Source organism: Carex rostrata, chromosome 10 (assembly GCF_964058835.1).
Source record: "Carex rostrata chromosome 10, lpCarRost1.2, whole genome shotgun sequence".
In the NCBI taxonomy this organism is placed as follows: Eukaryota; Viridiplantae; Streptophyta; class Magnoliopsida; order Poales; family Cyperaceae; genus Carex; species Carex rostrata.
Window position 1 is genome coordinate 6,551,325 of NC_135927.1, and position 17,343 is coordinate 6,568,667.

General features: G+C 35.1%; 2 protein-coding genes and 1 long non-coding RNA gene across 3 annotated transcripts in view; 2 read left to right on the forward strand and 1 right to left on the reverse strand.

Annotated features, from left to right (window-relative positions):
- LOC144560399 (desmethyl-deoxy-podophyllotoxin synthase-like) overlaps positions 1-17,343 on the forward strand; it is a 98,640-nt gene that overhangs the window by 25,546 nt on the left and 55,751 nt on the right. The window lies entirely within an intron of this gene.
- Positions 2,736-5,304, forward strand: LOC144560400 (flavonoid 3'-monooxygenase CYP75B137-like). Its single transcript, XM_078309593.1, has 3 exons — positions 2,736-3,212; positions 3,713-4,195; positions 4,495-5,304. The coding sequence occupies exons 1-3, from the start codon at positions 2,808-2,810 to the stop codon at positions 5,119-5,121; spliced, it is 1,515 nt and encodes a 504-aa protein (XP_078165719.1). The 5' UTR covers positions 2,736-2,807; the 3' UTR covers positions 5,122-5,304.
- On the reverse strand, positions 6,090-6,964 carry LOC144560402 (uncharacterized). The gene is made up of 2 exons (XR_013513390.1): positions 6,773-6,964; positions 6,090-6,268 (listed from the first exon to the last, which is right to left on the reverse strand). It is a non-coding gene; the product is annotated as an uncharacterized LOC144560402 (long non-coding RNA).

The window sequence follows — 17,343 nt, forward strand, 5'->3', positions numbered from 1 at the left end:
AATGCACTATAAATCAACTTTTTTTTCTCTCCTATCTACTCAAAATTAATTTCCAGCAGCTGAGGAGAAAGAGGAAGAGAAAAAAAAGGCGATTTTTAGTTTTGTAGTTTATGTTTCGATTTGATTACTTTTGTAGTATTTTTTGCTAGACTAGCGCAAATTATTTTTTCATATTTGAATGTCAACTTAGTTTTCTTGATGGGTTGAACTATTTTAGATTTTTTGCTGGATTTGAGGTAGATCATCCAATCATGGCATAGAGAGAGGAAATTCAACAAGTGGTCGAGTTAGAAATGAGGAAAAAAAAAAGTGTCGAGTATGCTTTATGGAGGAATTTCTTAGAAGGCCTATTCGTTATGAAATTTCAAACGATAAAATGTATGGTTTGAGAGTATTAATAAAAAAATCGGTAAATAACTTCGCTAAGCTATATATAAGTTTTACTTGACTTACGATTTTCATCCCATGGTGCATGTCAAAGTCCAGTTCTTAACTCATATTTATCGGACAAGTCGTGAAAGTCCAAGTCCAGCTCTAATTTAATGTCTTTTTATTACTCGGTCTAACCCAACCCACATTAATTAAATACCAATTAAGGTCCCAGTCCAGTCTCCAGGTTTAAGGCTCATTTTAAATTCTCTATTAAGCTGGAAGAACTGAGCAAATTTTAAATCAAATTTTGTTTCAAATTAATTCCATCCGAAGATTTATACGAAAAAAATATATGTAGTCCGTCAATTTTAAATTTAGGGGTGTAAACGGTCGAATACGGATCGGATAGTGGTCTTACCGTATCCGTATCCGTTATAATTTTTCGGATACAGATACGGATAGTCTCGGATACGGATACGGATACAGATCGGATATTAAATGTTACGGATGCGGATCGGATATCGGACGGATACAGATATTTTTCATAATTAGCTTGTTAGTTACAAAACATCTATTATATTATTAAAATATTAGTCACTAATTATATCATAGTGTCATATTATTCATCAAAATATATATCTATATGCAATTTAATAAATTATTCATACAATATGCAATTTAATAAATCAATTTAAGAATATATATCACATTTGTTGTGGTTTAAAAGTATAAACGGTCGGATACGGATAGTTAAAAGTCTTACCGTATCCGTATCCGTATCCGTTATAATTTTTAGGATACGGATATGGATACGGATAGTCTTGGATACGGATCGAATAATTTATGTACTTTTCCGCATTCGGATTCGGACGAAATTGGATATTATCTGATCCGTTTACACCCCTATTTAAATTCCAGCTTTTTACATCCAAGTCCCTCTGACAACGGCTAATCTTATATTTATAGTTTAAACCTTTAAAATTTAGAGGGATTATATTTAGGACCCAAAACAAAAGGAATGTCAGTGACAATCGGGTTTAAACCCAATCAAGGAACCAATTTCCAAAATTGCTAATATTGAAAGAAATGGTTCAATATTAAGCTAATATTATTGAGTACTCAACAAAATTGGATGTGACAAGATTAAAGAGCACATGTCAAGATCGGTACAAAGAACAACAAAATCAATTTTTCATGTCACGGTCAAATATGACTAAAATGCAAAGTTAAACTATCACAGCACATGAAAGAGGTGCAGGCATCAATTCGATTCATTACAAGGTATAACAGAGAAACAACAGACATGATAAAAATTCAAGTACCCGGATTTGCTCCAAATAGGTCCTAATGAGAGTTTGTCGGCACCAGAGGAAGAACTTTCCGTCGTGAACATGGGAAGAAGGTAGGTACAGCAAGAGCAAGAGACAGCGAGAGGGAGGACGAATAACCGGAAAGCTTGAGAGATAAAAGAGGGAATGAGGAGAAGAAAAATAAAGAGAGATAGTGAGCGGGAGATAGGGGAGCATACGGAAGAGAGAATAGGGCATGGTGTGCATGCAAAAGTCGTCGCTCGCGTGGGAGAGAGAAGACGCTCTCGTACGGAAGAGAGAAGATGCCGAGAGAGAGAGAGCCCTTTTCGTTCGGTTTCCTTCTCAAGGAAGGAAATGAAGAGGGAGGGTTTTATTTGGTTGGGTCCGATTAGAAGTGAAAGAAAGAGGAAGAGATTAAATGGGGGTGGGGCCCGGGCCCGCTAGGAAGAAAATTAGAGAAAGGGATGAGAGAATACAATGTGTTGGGAGATGGTATTGGTTTGAAATTTTTTATAAAATAAAATATAATTAAATAATTATATAATAGTAAGGGATTTGTGTAGTAGTTTAATAAATTCTTGTTAAAGTTTAGATTTAATTTCTCATTTAGATTTTTCCTATGTTGTTTATATAATGTTTGAACTTTGAAGGATGTTATTCATTTGTTTTCCCGTAAACATATAAATTTATGGTAGTTAAATTGTTAAAGTTTAATTCTTATAAATTAACAACTATTTTATTAATAAGCCTAAATTTTAAGGTTGTAGATTTTTACTATTTACCATATTTCACTTTTAATTATCTCTAATTATGGTTTACAATTAGTTAGTCATTCTTAAAATTTCAGGTTATAACATATATAGCGTTTTGTCAGCAAACATTGTGATTAAAAGAAGAAACAAATCAAGATTACGACCGGCCTATCACCACTAATGGAAATGAGAGGCAACAATCACCATTAAATGACGAGTAGAAGAAATGAGAAGTAACAATACCGTAACAAAAGAGCAATTAATCACCACCACATGAAACCGTTATAAAAGAAGCATTCCTAACAGCAGATCATATCTCATCTCCTACAGATTTCACTCTCACCTCTTTGCAATCCCTCACCTCCCTTTTCCAATGATGGAACCCACTACTTTCTTGTACACATTACTCCTTGCAACTTTCTTTCTCTACACAACCCGTCTCCTACTTCGCAGAAGAAGAACACCTCCACTGCCACCAGGCCCCACAGGGCTACCTCTCGTTGGAAGTCTTCCATTTCTCGATCCGTCACTTCACACATACTTTGATGATCTATCCAAAAAGTATGGCCCGATATTCTCCCTTCGACTCGGCTCCAAGCTGACAGTTGTTATTTCCTCCCCATCCCTGGCTCATGCCATCATGCGTGAACATGACGACACATTTGCAAATCGAGACGTCCCTGTAGTCGCCACCATTACTAGCTATGGTGGAAATGATATAGCCTTTTCTCCTAATGGACCTACTTGGCGCATGCTGCGTCGTGTCTGTGTGCATGAGGTAACATTAGAATTAAAAGTTAGTCAACAAATGAAGACAACTAAAAATAGAAACAAGAAATATACAATACATAAAACCAGGAACTCTCTGGAGTAGTCAGTACTGGCCAGTATGATTTTCAATCCATCTTAATCATTTTTCTTTACCATTTTCTTGGACAATAATACTTAACTTTCAATTATACTTGTCAAAAAGAAACAGAACCACAACATATGTAATTTGAAACTGCAGCACATTGTGTTGTGCAGTTCACGTGCTAGGTTCACCAAGATTAGTTGGCTTAAATGTATTGAGCTCTTGAATCATTCCAATGAGAATTTCATGTTCCAGGCTCAGTTAAGCTACGTTTCAAAATCAACCATTTCCCCATAAATAAACCAAAAGTAATCCTAGGGTAAATATAGGGTCAGTTAAACCCAATTTGCCAATCCCTAGCTAATGGACCAAAATACACCATCCTTCAACTTGGCATAGACTAACAAACATAATGGGCATGACAGGTTCTGTCTCCCTCCAGTCTTGACAGAGTCTCAGACCTCCGGCAGCAGGAGATCTTGTCTACCATATGCCGCATCAAGGAAAGATGCGGCAGCCCGATCGACATTTCTGCAGAAATGTTTCTAACTGCGATGAATATAGTAACAAGCACGATATGGGGTCGCACACTTCAAGTGGAGAAGGAGACAGAACTGGTTGGCACGGATTGCAAAAAGGTTATAGGTGACATGGTTGACTTAATTGCCAAGCCCAATGTTTCAGACTTCTTCCCAGCCTTGGCTCAATTTGATTTGCAAGGGATTCAGCGCAAGATGAAAATGTTAAGGGGGAGATTAGACATAATTTTTGAGAGAATGATAGAAAAGAGATGTAGTGGGGAAGGGGAAAGAGACGATGACCTCCTGGGGGTCATGCTAAAGAAGGAGAGAGAAGGCAGAGATAGCAAAAACCCCTTCACTATGACTCAAGTTAAGGCCTTGCTCCTGGTATGTACTGTCACCAATCTTATACAACATTTTCCATTCCTTCTTGGAGGTCCAAAATAAAATTAGCAAGGTTCCTCCACTAATACTTTGATTTTCCATTTACTTTACATGGTTTGAATAATATCATAAATCAGTACAACAGTAGAAATATTAGAGAGAATGGAATTGCAAATAGATTTAAAATCCTAAAGAACTTTATTATTTTTTTAAACAAATTCTAGGATGATTCTATGTTCACAAACTGCAAAACTGTTATCTCAATACAACAACATTCTTAGAAATAACAACCTTTTGTACAGGACATGGTTGGTGCAGCAACAGACTCCACATCATCCACTATTGAGTGGGCCATGGCTGAGATTATAAAAAAGCCAAACATACTCCAAAAAGTACAAGAAGAACTTATCCAAGTCGTGGGAAAAGACAAATTGGTGCAAGAATCCCACTTACCACAACTCCCATTCCTCTCTTGTGTCATTAAAGAAACTCTTCGCCTCCACCCTCCATCTCCGCTCCTCGTTCCACGTAGTCCCAGCTCCCCATGTACAATTGATGGCTACCTCATACCAGAAGGTACCAAAGTTGTTGTGAATGTATGGACAATTCAAAGGGATCCATCGCAATGGCCAGATCCATTGGAGTTCAAACCAGAGAGATTTCAACAAGAGGAATTCAAGAGGGACTTTACTGGCCAAGAATTTGACTACCTACCGTTTGGATCTGGAAGGAGAATTTGTGCAGGTATTGCCATGGCTGAGAGAGTGGTAGGTCATTTGCTAGCCACAATGTTGCATTCATTTGATTGGAAGGTCCCAGAAGGCAAGGAAGTTGATTTCTCAGAGAAATTTGGGATTGTGACAAAGATGGCTGTCCCTTTGGTTGCTATACCCACATCCAGACTATCAAATGACAAGTTGTATTACTAATTATTAATCTCTAGGGGATGTTGTGTTTCCTAATATGCTTATACTACCAATTCAGGCAGACAAGTACAAATAAATAATTTTGTGCAACTATAGCAGTCTATTAGAAGAAACAGCTCACAAAATTCATAATGTAAAATAAAAACATGTACTTGAGCAACTCTATGATTTTATCTTACTAGTCAAGTGTCCGTGCGTTGCAATGGAGATTGAAAGATTATTTTAATTACTTTCTTTAAATGTGATTAATTTTTAATTAAATCTTCATTGTGTGTTCGTCAATAATAAGAGCAAATAATAACTTTAGAGCTTAATATTATATTATTTGTGGAGATAATTAATTGTAAATACATTAGTCAGCATATATATTATTTGTGGAGATAATTAATTGTAAATACATATTACACATGTATGCTGACTCTTGCGAAATACACTTGTTCATCACATCTATGCATTATATAAAAACTTGATATTGGACAGACATAAAGTCACAAGTTACTGATCCCATTCATATAAACTGACGCCAGTTTTATCAGTATATACAATTTTTAATCTTTACATGTTAGAATTTCGAATAAATAACAAAAAAGTAACTCTCAAGTACCATATCTTTAGCTAGAGGTGGATTCTCATCATTTTTTTTAGTAAAACCCATAGGTGTTTTATATTTAAAGGAAAGTGGTCTACGTTTAACTATTAGATTTTTCTACTTGAATGGAAGGTAAAAAATTAAAACAAACATCTAAAAATAAACAGCCAATATAACAGCCCAATGTTCGTTCCCCTTTTCTCTTTTGTGCAAAAACTTAACAAATACAGGAGTCTAGCAGTTACAAATATATACACCAACTAAAAACACTGATGCCAGAATATCCATATTACCAAAAACATGCAATTGTGATTTTGTAAAAAACACTGATATCAGAACCGTAATACGAAACAAGTCACGATCTATGTCTTTCTAGTAATAGATGCTATTGTATGTGAATGATATATTTGAATTCAGAGCACTGATGAATCCAAGCTACTTGAACATGCAAATGATGTGTTAAACTGCTATCTCCGTAGGAAATATGGTTCTTGCTATTAAATACGTAAACTATTTTCATGACTGCATAGAGTGATTTATTCTCGGTGGCCCCTCCATAACCTGAAAATACAAGAAATATATTTAAAATCAGGCTATAATCAAGAATTGCTAAGCATGCTCAAATTTTCAATAAGTAAAAGTGAACTAAGAAAAAATTAGGGGGAATTTCATGCATCCCTCACAAAAACATCAATATTACGTATTTCCCTCTCAAAAGTTTGTAATAACATATTTACCCTTGAAAATTATAGAAACTCACATATTTACCCAAAAGTAATAAAATAATAAAATTTCACACTTAAAATTTACTAAACAATATCAACTAATAAAACATGACCATTATAACTAATAGGAAGGAGCAGTATTGGAACTAATGGTAAGAGTAAACACCTCTCTAATCTACGTATTATAACCTCCCTTCTCTCCCTGTGTTCGGTCCAAAGATTCCATGCGCCAAAATGAACTACATCCTCAACCAATCAGAATCCAACTCAGCTCATTGTATATCTAGCTTTCCAAATTTAATTAGAATTGATTTTTCCAAATATAATATGAAATGCATACCCTCAATTTAGCTGTATAATGCCCACGAGAAAGTGGGTCAGAGGAGAGAGAGACATGCTCTCTGTACTCCCGGCCATAACCACCATGTCATGTCCCAAGATTTATTCAGTAATTATTAAGGAATAGAGAAAGATGCAGTATTCTGTATTCATAATAGAATTGATCTGTTTATTTTGGTAATACCTTAAGTCTGCAGAATGAAAAGAAAAAAAAACCATGCTTTTTAAACCAAAAAATCAGCATATGGACCCATTATTATTGGACACTAAAAATTGTACCCAATATTTGACTATTAATTCATAATGTACCACGAAAAGTTAAGTATTAAATCATTAAATTATAATTGTTTAGTTAATAGGAAAATTTTCTTTTATATTTATAGATACGGTAATTAGTATCACACCATGATTCAAAAGGAGATAAGTAAATGAGAAGGGATAAGCCCTTTTTTTTTTTCAGGCGCTCCACTATGAGGAATCCATATCCTTTGAGGTAACAGAATATTTCAGTTTAAGACCTGGACCATCCAATTAGAATTCCGGCTAATTCAGTCCAAGATAGAATATACAGGACCTTTTAATATTCCTGTGAATTTTGATCTGACCGTTGGATCTAATCAGAAATATTTTGTTACCTCAGGGGATATTAATTCCCAATATGAGTGAGGCTTCTCCCTCTAAGCACAAGCTTTTTTCTATCTAAAGATTTGGTTATTTAATATATATTCTTCTAGTAAATAAATGAATATACAGTTAAAAAGGACATTGTCATTCTATTTTAATATGTACCAAGACATGATCCGGCATACAGAATATGCCCTGAGACAAATGGTACTAGTTTTCCTGTAGAAAATTCCTTTGTTCAGTTTTGGGACTACTTGAGGACCAGGGGACTGGCACTGAAAAATATCACAAGGGCTTTTATTAAAATTTGTAAATATAAAGGCAATCTAGCAAATTATAATTAAATTTTTTTTTGTACAAATTTTCATTTCTCTTAAGAAAAATTAGCTTGTATTTGACAACAGTAACAAGCCAACAAGAAAAATTACACAGTTTATTTGTTTTAACTGTGTTTGTATTCAATATTTGAATTTTTTATCATCTTTTATCAAATTTAATAATGTCAAAGGTAGAATACGACAGCTCACATATATATTTCGGTAGATTACAATCTTTTTCAATTTGCCATTTTATATTTTAAATTATCACCAAAACAAACAAATCAATTTATTAATTCTGGTCTATTGACTTCTAATCAGCATCCTCAAATTACTGAACGAAAAGAACATGTCGATGGTAACATGATTTAAGTCATATTGCCAGATGGGAGATTGGTGAACTGTTCAGAATTCCCTCCAAGATTCAAAGAGAAATTTCACCAAATGATTAGGAAAAGAGGAGAAACCTCTAGTCACACCACTTCCAAAATCAAGAGAAACTGGCTATGGCCACCATTGTCTAAGCCACACCGCAGCTGAGAGGCTATCCACCACCAAAGCCACATTGAAGCTAGAGGCCCTATAAGCCATGTCAGCCACGCCGCAGCATGAGACTCTCAGAAAAAAAATATGCCTCTATATTTAATACTTATGTATTTAACTCTTTTGTTTAATTCCTATTGTTATTCTGCTTATTTTTGGACAGATAGTCATGCATGTTTATATATGATATTGACTTTAATTTATATATCTTTTGCTGGTTTATGTTGGTTGTTTGTTTTGTGTTATTTAATCTGTGTATACAAATATTTTTATATGGTTTTTATAATTGATGTATTTTCTTGTAATTATTTAATACTTCCACAGATTGCTTGTTTCTTTTATAATTAATGTATTTTCATAAGATTTTTATAATATGTTTATATATATATTTTCCAATTCTTATAATTATTTTTCGTTATATTTTTATTGCTTGATCTTTTAAAAGATACAACTAATCATAAAATTAATTCCATAAAAATCATAAAATAAATAATTTGAAGGATAGAACTAACCACAGCTCCTTAGCTTGATCAAGATTTGTTTTCTTTTTGAAATAATTTAAAAATAAGAATTGGAATACATGTTGTACATTTTTCAAAGAACCAGCTGCCCAATCAGCTGCTTCGTAAACGGCATTTCATCAAATGTTCCACTAATTCTGGCTGACACAACCACGTACTAATCAAATTTACTTAAACATCAGGTGTCGTTCCAGAAATTCATACCCATGTGAACAGTCTGACTTCCCAATCAAATGGAAACAAACATGCTACTATCTGTGTGTCAATTTTACCAGTCAATGTGACAAAAAACATATCGCTATTATTAACCCCTTATATTCCACAAGCCATATTTCCAATTGAGTTGTTTCGTCAAACCATGCACACTCCTACTTTTCATTCGTGTTTACTGAGCGTATCTATTCTTATTTTGAAAGATCAGAGAATATTTTACATTTTAATTTCCAAGATATCCTTGCTCTTTAAATTTTATATCTGTCTGGCTGGAAAAATTATTACCTAATCTATTTTTATTTTGTATCTGTCTAGCTGGAATAATTAATACCTGCACACTATACAAAAGTAAACAATTAATTGAGTAAGGGTTGCTAGCGTGTTTCAAAACATGGCGGATCAGAGTTTGAAATCCCAAGTGGTTCGTGACTTGTTACATGGTGCAAATTAAATATACCTGAAAAAATAGAATTGTGGATAAGAGTTTTCAAAATATTCCAAGAATTTGAAGGAATGAAGTACAAATAATTCGACTTACCTGATACAATTTCATGATTCTAAATGTAACAAGAATATAAACTTACTGAGATTTAAAAAAGTTTCAGACTGTTCCTACTTGATACATGGCGGTAAGCTCTTTCAGCATCCTGAAAAAACAATAGTTGCACGAAAATCATTTACACAAAAATTTTAACAATTTTTACTATTTTGACCACTTGACTTGATAATAAATAAATTATAAAATTATAAAATTTTATATAGAAACGAATCTCTCGTTAAAGAGATTGGATTGAACACTATGAATTTGTCATTTGAAGTCAATTCGATAGATTTTAGTGACTGAAGACATATTATTAAAATACTAAAGAAAAAGTATTAACCGTACTCTATATAGGCACACACACCTTTTTAATAGGATTGGGATTTGAATCTGTAACCCATTAATTTTTTTTTCAGATATTACAAAAATCTAATATACTAAATATGAGACGGCCAGGAGGGTTTAAGTACATCATGTCTTTCGTGCCTTATCGTGACTCACATCTTTTATTTATTTTTTTCCAAGTTCAGACAATCGATCCGAACTGCTCAACATGATCTCTCCATATTAAAAAAATAAAAATAAAATATAAAATTTGGCTGTCAAGTACATTTTAATATAGATATCATGTAGAATAGTTTAGGTTGATTGGTTGAACATTTTAATTTGGGAGAGTTTCATTTTTAGAAACTATGCAGTAAAGATTTTTATTAAGAAACTATTTATAAACTTTATGCTTATCAAATTATTGGCTTAAATTATTTCTCCATTTTAATTTGTTGTTGATGTGACTTAATACAAACTCTAAATATAATTTAAAAATGTGAGAGTTAGAAACTTTAAAGACCTTAATTTTTGAAAAGTAGTTAACAATTATTTAGAAGTTCATTTGAATTGCAAGGATGTAAATGCTATCTCATACGAATGGAGAGGAGGAAGAGGATCCCTTGGGACGTCTGGGCATGGCGCATGGGATAATGGCCTGTAGACCTCAGACCTTGATTCAATCATATATTGTCATAACAAAATCTAATTAAAGGTAGAGAAGACAACTCGCTTTGTGCGGGTATAATGGCCTGTAGAGAAATCCTTGCAGTGAGTTGATTGGACCATTAAATTTATATCAATCATAGTATCAACAAATTAAAGAAGAAACTAAGTTTCACAAAAAGGATGTGGCGCATGCAATATCAAGTAGGCCGCCCACCTGTCTCTATATTTCATCAATAAGGATAATTCCGAACTTGTTGATTTTCAAATTTCTCTGAATTATAATTAGATAGAATATTTATGTTGTGTGAGGACTAAAATATTTGAATAGTAATCTCAATCTGTACATTTACATTTCATAAGCAAGTAACTCTTATACATCCAAAATCTCAAAATAAAAAACCTATGGACTTTTACTTTTCATATCAAAGTAACTCCATCTTTATTTTTACTTTTCATATATCAAAGTTTTGGTTCAGAAAAGTTGGAAAGAGGATACCAGGACAAGAAAAAACAAAATTGGTGTCCCGATTACATTTTCAGCGAAAATAAAAAGTACCAGAAAGTCCATCAATAGCAGGACCGGGACGCCTTCGATGGCCATTAAACTCAAATTGGTCGAATTCTCTCTCGAATCATCTATTCTATGTGCGTTCTGCTTTATTATCCATGCATTTTGCTTCAATATTCATGAGCGACACTTGAATATTCGTGCAGGACACTTGAATATGCAATCAATATTCGTGCGCAACACTTAAAAAACATAAAATAAATAATTTGAAGCATAGAACTAACCATCCTGGATTTTCTGTGACTAATTTAGGAACAACAGTGTCCAAACTGACCATAGCTTACACTTTTTTTTGTCATGATACGTTTCCATTTTGAAAATATTTAAAAATAAGGAGCACATGTTGCATATATTTCCAAGAACCAGCTGCACAATCAGCTGCTTTGTAAACTGCATTTCATCAATATTCCACTAATTCTGACTGACACAACCTTATACTAATCAAATTTACTAAAACATCAGGTTTCGTTTCAGAAATCCATACCCATGTGAACAGTCTACCTTTACTAGTCAATTGAAAACAAACATGCTACTATCTGTGTGTCAATCTTCCCAGTCAATGTGGCAAAAATCATGTCGCTATCGTTATCCCCTTATTTTCCACAAGCCAAATTTCCCATGGAGTCATTTCTTCGGACCTCATACTTTTCTTTCGTTTGTACTTAGCGTATCTATTCTATATTACAAAAAAAAGGAAAAAATTTATAAAATTCACTTGTTCAAATATTATGTTAAGAATACAATTCAAAATCGAGAATAAGACAATAAGTCATAAGGACGGAAACATTATTCTTGAAACTCCCCTGGGCCAATACGAAAAAATGAAAACAAAAAATGTTAAATAAGAAAGGCCCATTCAATTCGGCCCATTCCATTGAATCCAGATATTGGTCGCACCCTGTCAGAGTCTTCTTCCCCATCTCCGTCTCTCCGTACATTGTATTTTGTAAATAGTGCACCCAAATAGTAGAAAACTCGGCCGATTCTACTATTGAGGACAATTTAGATTTGATTCCATTCGATTCCGCCGATTTTGTACTTGAAACTCGCCTAGCCCTATAAATCGGGAATCGGCGAATTTTCAGAATCATGGTTTTCTAGGCAATTCGTTATCCGACTGCCGTCACAATTTCCAAATCATTAGCATTTTAAAATTTAATTTCCAGTTTTCTCCAAGTCTATATTACCTCGGATTGCTTCGGATTAAAATCGGAAGTGCCGGAATTAAATATATATATTATGCCATCTAAGAGGATATGGACAGGAGGAAAAGGATCCCTTGGGACGTCTGGGCATGGTGCATGGGATAATGGCTGGTAGACATCAGACCTTAACACCTTGTTTGGATGGAGAGTAGAGAAAGGGAGGAGAGGTAAAGAATAGAAAGGAATGAAATAGAATAAAAATGAAGATTAATATATTTAATTTATTCGTGTTTTGATTATTAATGAAAGAAAATAAATTTAATTTTTTTTCTCATTTTTTTGTTTTATTAATTAAAATTTAGAGAATTAATTAGAAATTTGGTAGTTGTTGTAGGTTAGGCATTTGTGTCATTTTGTTTGAAAATATTTGCAACAATTTTTTTTTTCATCTGTCACATCTCAAATTGGAAGGAAAATCGATTTTATTGATTGCAAGCAGCTAAGGTTAAAGATTTTTCTTCGTGTACCCTTTACCTCTAATGTAATTTTGTCAATTAAATACGATTCGAGAGAATTTTTTTTCTTCTTTCCATTCCATTCCTCCCTCTGCACTCCATCCAAACAAGGTGTAATTCAATCATATATTGCCATAACAAAATCAAATTAATGGTAATAAAAGACAACTCCCTTTCTGCTGGTATAATGGCCTGTAGAGAAATCTTTGTAGTGCGTTGATGGAACCATTAAATTTATATCAATCATAGCATCAACAAATTAAAGAAAGTATCAGAAAAAGGATGTGGCGCATGCAATATCAAGTAGGCCGCCCACATGTCTCTTTCTTTCATCAGTAACGATAATTTAAATTTTCAAATTTCTCTGAATTATGACTAGATAGTAATATTCATATTGTGTCAGGACTAAATTAAGGCTAAAATATTTGAATAGTAATCTTTTACTTTTCATATGCAAGTAATTCATGCATATACATCTAAAAATCTCAATATCAAAAACTCTTGGACTTTTACTTTTCATATCCACGTAACATCATGTTTACTTTTACTGTTAGGTTTTCTAGGGTTTGAGAAGAGGAAGAGAGAAAGAGACAGAGACAACTGAAAGTGATATTCTGATTAGACTTAGTTCTCTCTCATGACAAGAGACTACATATTAAAGATACAAAGCCCAATGGGCCCGAATAGCAATTTGGGTCAAAACATAACAATCTCCACCTTGAACCAAATTGCATCTAAAACAAACTAAAACATAAAGCAAATGCATAAAGCAAACATAAAGATACACTAGCAACATGCTAGAAACAAAACTAGCTCAAACTAGCTAGAAACAAACCGACACCAAACTTGAACAAAGCTTGAACTTTGCAATTGGAAGTGGCTTTGTGAGCATATCAGCTGGATTCGACTCGGTACCAATCTTCTTAACGGCAACCTTGCCTTCCGAGATCACATCTCGAACAAAATGGTACCGAATGTCAATGTGCTTCGTCTTCTCATGGTACATGCGGTCCTTGGTCAAATGTATCACGCTTTGGTTGTCACAAAACACCGTAATAGGACCCTCGAAAGAAGACATCTCACCAACAAACGCCTTGAGCCAAATAGCCTCCTTAATAGCCTCAGTAATTGCCATGTATTCGGCCTCAGTACTTGAGAGTGCAACAGTGGCTTGAAATGTAGACTTCCAACTAATTGCACAATCTCCAAGGGTAAAAACATAACCCGTCAAAGAACGCCTCTTGTCTAAATCACCCGCAAAATCCGCATCCACATAACCCGTTAGTGTCTTGCCATTACCAAACTCCAAACGAGCATCAATAGTACCTCTCAAATAGCGGAAGATCCACTTCACCGCTTCCCAATGCCCTTTCCCGGGACAAGAGAGATATCTACTTACCACACTAACAGCTTGAGCAATGTCGGGTCGAGTACACACCATCAAGTACATGAGACTCCCGACTGCACTTGAATATGGAACCTTTTCCATATATTTCTTCTCAGCATCAGATTTTGGGCTTAAAGCGGCTGAAAGCTTGAAATGTGCCGCAAGAGGTGTTGAAACAACCTTTGCTTTCTCCATGCCAAAACGGCGTAGCACTTTCTCGGCAAAACTCTTTTGTGAAAGAAACAACTTTCTTTTGGACCTATCCCTTGTGATCTCCATCCCGAGAATCCTTTTGGCGGCCCCCAAATCTTTCATCTCAAATGCCGAACTTAGTTGCTCTTTCAACCTCCTAACTTCTTTCAAGCTTGAGGATGCAATCAACATGTCATCCACATAAAGCAACAAATAAACAAAATCTCCACCATCCAACTTCTTGAAGTAGACACAACTATCATAATTGGAACGATGGAAATCAATACTCACCATGAATGAGTCAAACTTCTTATACCATTGCCGCGGTGATTGCTTAAGGCCATAAAGGGACTTATTCAAAAGACACACACGGTCCTTCTTTCCCGTAACCTCAAAACCCTCCGGTTGACTCATGTAAATTTGCTCTTCCAAATCACCATGCAAGAAGGCAGTTTTCACATCCATTTGCTCCAACTCCAAATCTTTCATTGCCACCAAAGAGAGCAAAACTCTAATGGAGGTATGCTTTACTACGGGAGAAAACACATCATTAAAATCCACACCTTGGACTTGACTATACCCTTTAGCCACAAGCCTTGCCTTGTATCGAAAATCCGCGGGATTTGAGCCATCAATCTTTCTCTTAAACACCCACTTGCAACCCACAATCCTCTTACTACTAGGAGGCTTCACAAGAGACCAAGTCTCATTTTGTTGCAAGGATTGTAACTCTTCATTCATAGCAGCGACCCAATTGGCCCCATCCTTGGAAGAAATGGCTTCCTTGTATGAAGATGGCTCACAATACTCCACATCCTCTGCAATCGCCAAACAATAAGCAAAGTCGGAGTATCCATACCTTGTAGGTGGTCGAATTTCTCTTCTAGCTCGGTCCCTTGCCAATGCATATGGTTGTGCCTCTTCTTGGCCTTCATCTAAATTGGCATCATCATGTGAGATCGCATCATCACCTTCTTGGACCGGTTCCTCAAACTCCACCTTCTTCTCGACCTTCTCATTCTCCTTAATAGTCGGCTCGGGTGCAACATCATTTGCCTTTAACATTGCCGACTCATTGAAAATGACATCTCTCGAGATAAGGAACTTGGATGATTCGGGACACCACAATTTATACCCCTTCACATTTTCGGGATACCCAACAAAAACACATTTCTTTGATCTAGGCTCCAACTTTCCTTCATTCACATGTGCATAAGCGGGACAACCAAACACCCTTAAATTCGAATAATCGGCCGGCTTACCCGACCACACTTCTTCGGGTGTCTTCAACTCAATTGAAGTGGTAGGAGATCGATTCACAAAATAACAAGATGTATTAATGGCTTCCGCCCAAAACTCCTTACCCAAACCCGCATTTGAAAGCATACTTCTAGACCTCTCAAGTAGTGTCCTATTCATCCTCTCTACAACACCATTTTGCTGAGGAGTATGAACCACCGTCTTATGCCGAACAATCCCTTCGGCCTTACAAAAATTATCAAACTCACGGTTACAAAACTCCAAACTATTATCGGTTCTCAACCTCTTGACTTTCTTTCCTGTTTGGTTCTCCAAAAGTGACTTCCATTCTTTGAAGGTGCGAAACACATCACTTTTCTCTTTCAAGAAATAAACCCAAACCTTCCTTGAGAAATCATCAATGAAAGTAAGCATGTAACGAGAACCATTACCTTTAGATAGCTCACGAGAAGGTCCCCAAAGATCCGAATGGATATAGTCTAATGTTCCCTTGGTCGAATGAATGGCCGTGGAGAAGCTCAACCTCTTATGCTTGCCAAATACACAATGCTCACAAAACTCCAAGTTGCCCGTGCATTGGCCACACAACAAGCCTCTCTTGCTCAAAATGGTCATTCCTCGCTCACTCATATGCCCCAATCTCATATGCCACAACTTTGTAGCATCTACATCCGAGATAGTACCCGAACGCGCAATGGCGGCCGAGCCCGTGACCGTGGAACCTTGTAAGAAATAAAGAGTTCCAATTCTCTTCGCCTTCATAATTGTGAGAGCCCCTTTAGAAACCCTAAGGACTCCACCTTCACTTTGGAACTTGCACCCCTTTTCCTCAAGAGACCCCAAAGAAATCAAATTCTTCGACAAATCGGGTATATGCCTCACACCCGTCAACCTTCGAACCTTTCCATCATGGAACTTAATTGTCACCGAACCAATTCCGGCAACCTTACACATGTTGTTGTTCCCCATGAGAACCTTACCATCCGTAGGCTCATAAGTCTCTGTAACAACCCGAAAAATTTAGTAATCATTATTTGTGTTGAAAATATATTAATTATAATATATACTTCATTGTTTAAAAAAAAAAAAAGTTAATTAAGTGAAAAAAAATACATATTAGTATATTATATTTCGGTTATTCATTTTAAAGTGAAAAGCGGTAACCACTGGGAATATATAATAACCGGTTTTATATTCTTTATTTATATTTATAATTATTTATAAAATAAATATTTAAAATAAAGGAAAAGACGCCTTTAAGCGGTTATTCTTAAAATTTAACCCCTGTAAATGCTCCCTGTTTGAACCGAACCGCTTTGTTTCATTTTATTAATGCCGCATCCCGTTTGTCGTATAACCGTTCTCCATTTTGATTTCTCCTTTATAAACTCTCATACCCAAATTTGACTCAAATAGATACTGTCTCTCTTTTCTTTTTCTTTTTTATCCGTAGCCACAAGAAGAAAGAAATTAAAATAAAAGAAGTGTTTTGCAAATAAAATGAGTGATATCAATGATTATTCCATTAAATGTCCGATCGAATTCTGACTACGTCGCAGTGATTATGAACCATTGATGCAATTCGATTTGAAATTATGGAGATCTCGCTATTAGGTAACCGGACTTCTCTATAACTGTGTTTTCGTTTTGTATGGTTGATTTGAATATTGGTATTGCATATTGAATTATGATGGCATATTTAACGGGATAGCGGGTCTGAGGTTGGAATTTGATATGTGATTGTAGCCTCTCA

Excerpts from the sequence above, each read along its gene's own strand:
- LOC144560400 (XM_078309593.1), top strand. The coding sequence starts at position 2,808 with ATGATGGAACCCACTACTTTCTTGTACACATTACTCCTTGCAACTTTC. Across the intron at positions 3,213-3,712 it reads GTCGTGTCTGTGTGCATGAG|GTTCTGTCTCCCTCCAGTCT; the intron begins GTAACATTAGAA and ends TGGGCATGACAG. Across the intron at positions 4,196-4,494 it reads AAGTTAAGGCCTTGCTCCTG|GACATGGTTGGTGCAGCAAC; the intron begins GTATGTACTGTC and ends CCTTTTGTACAG.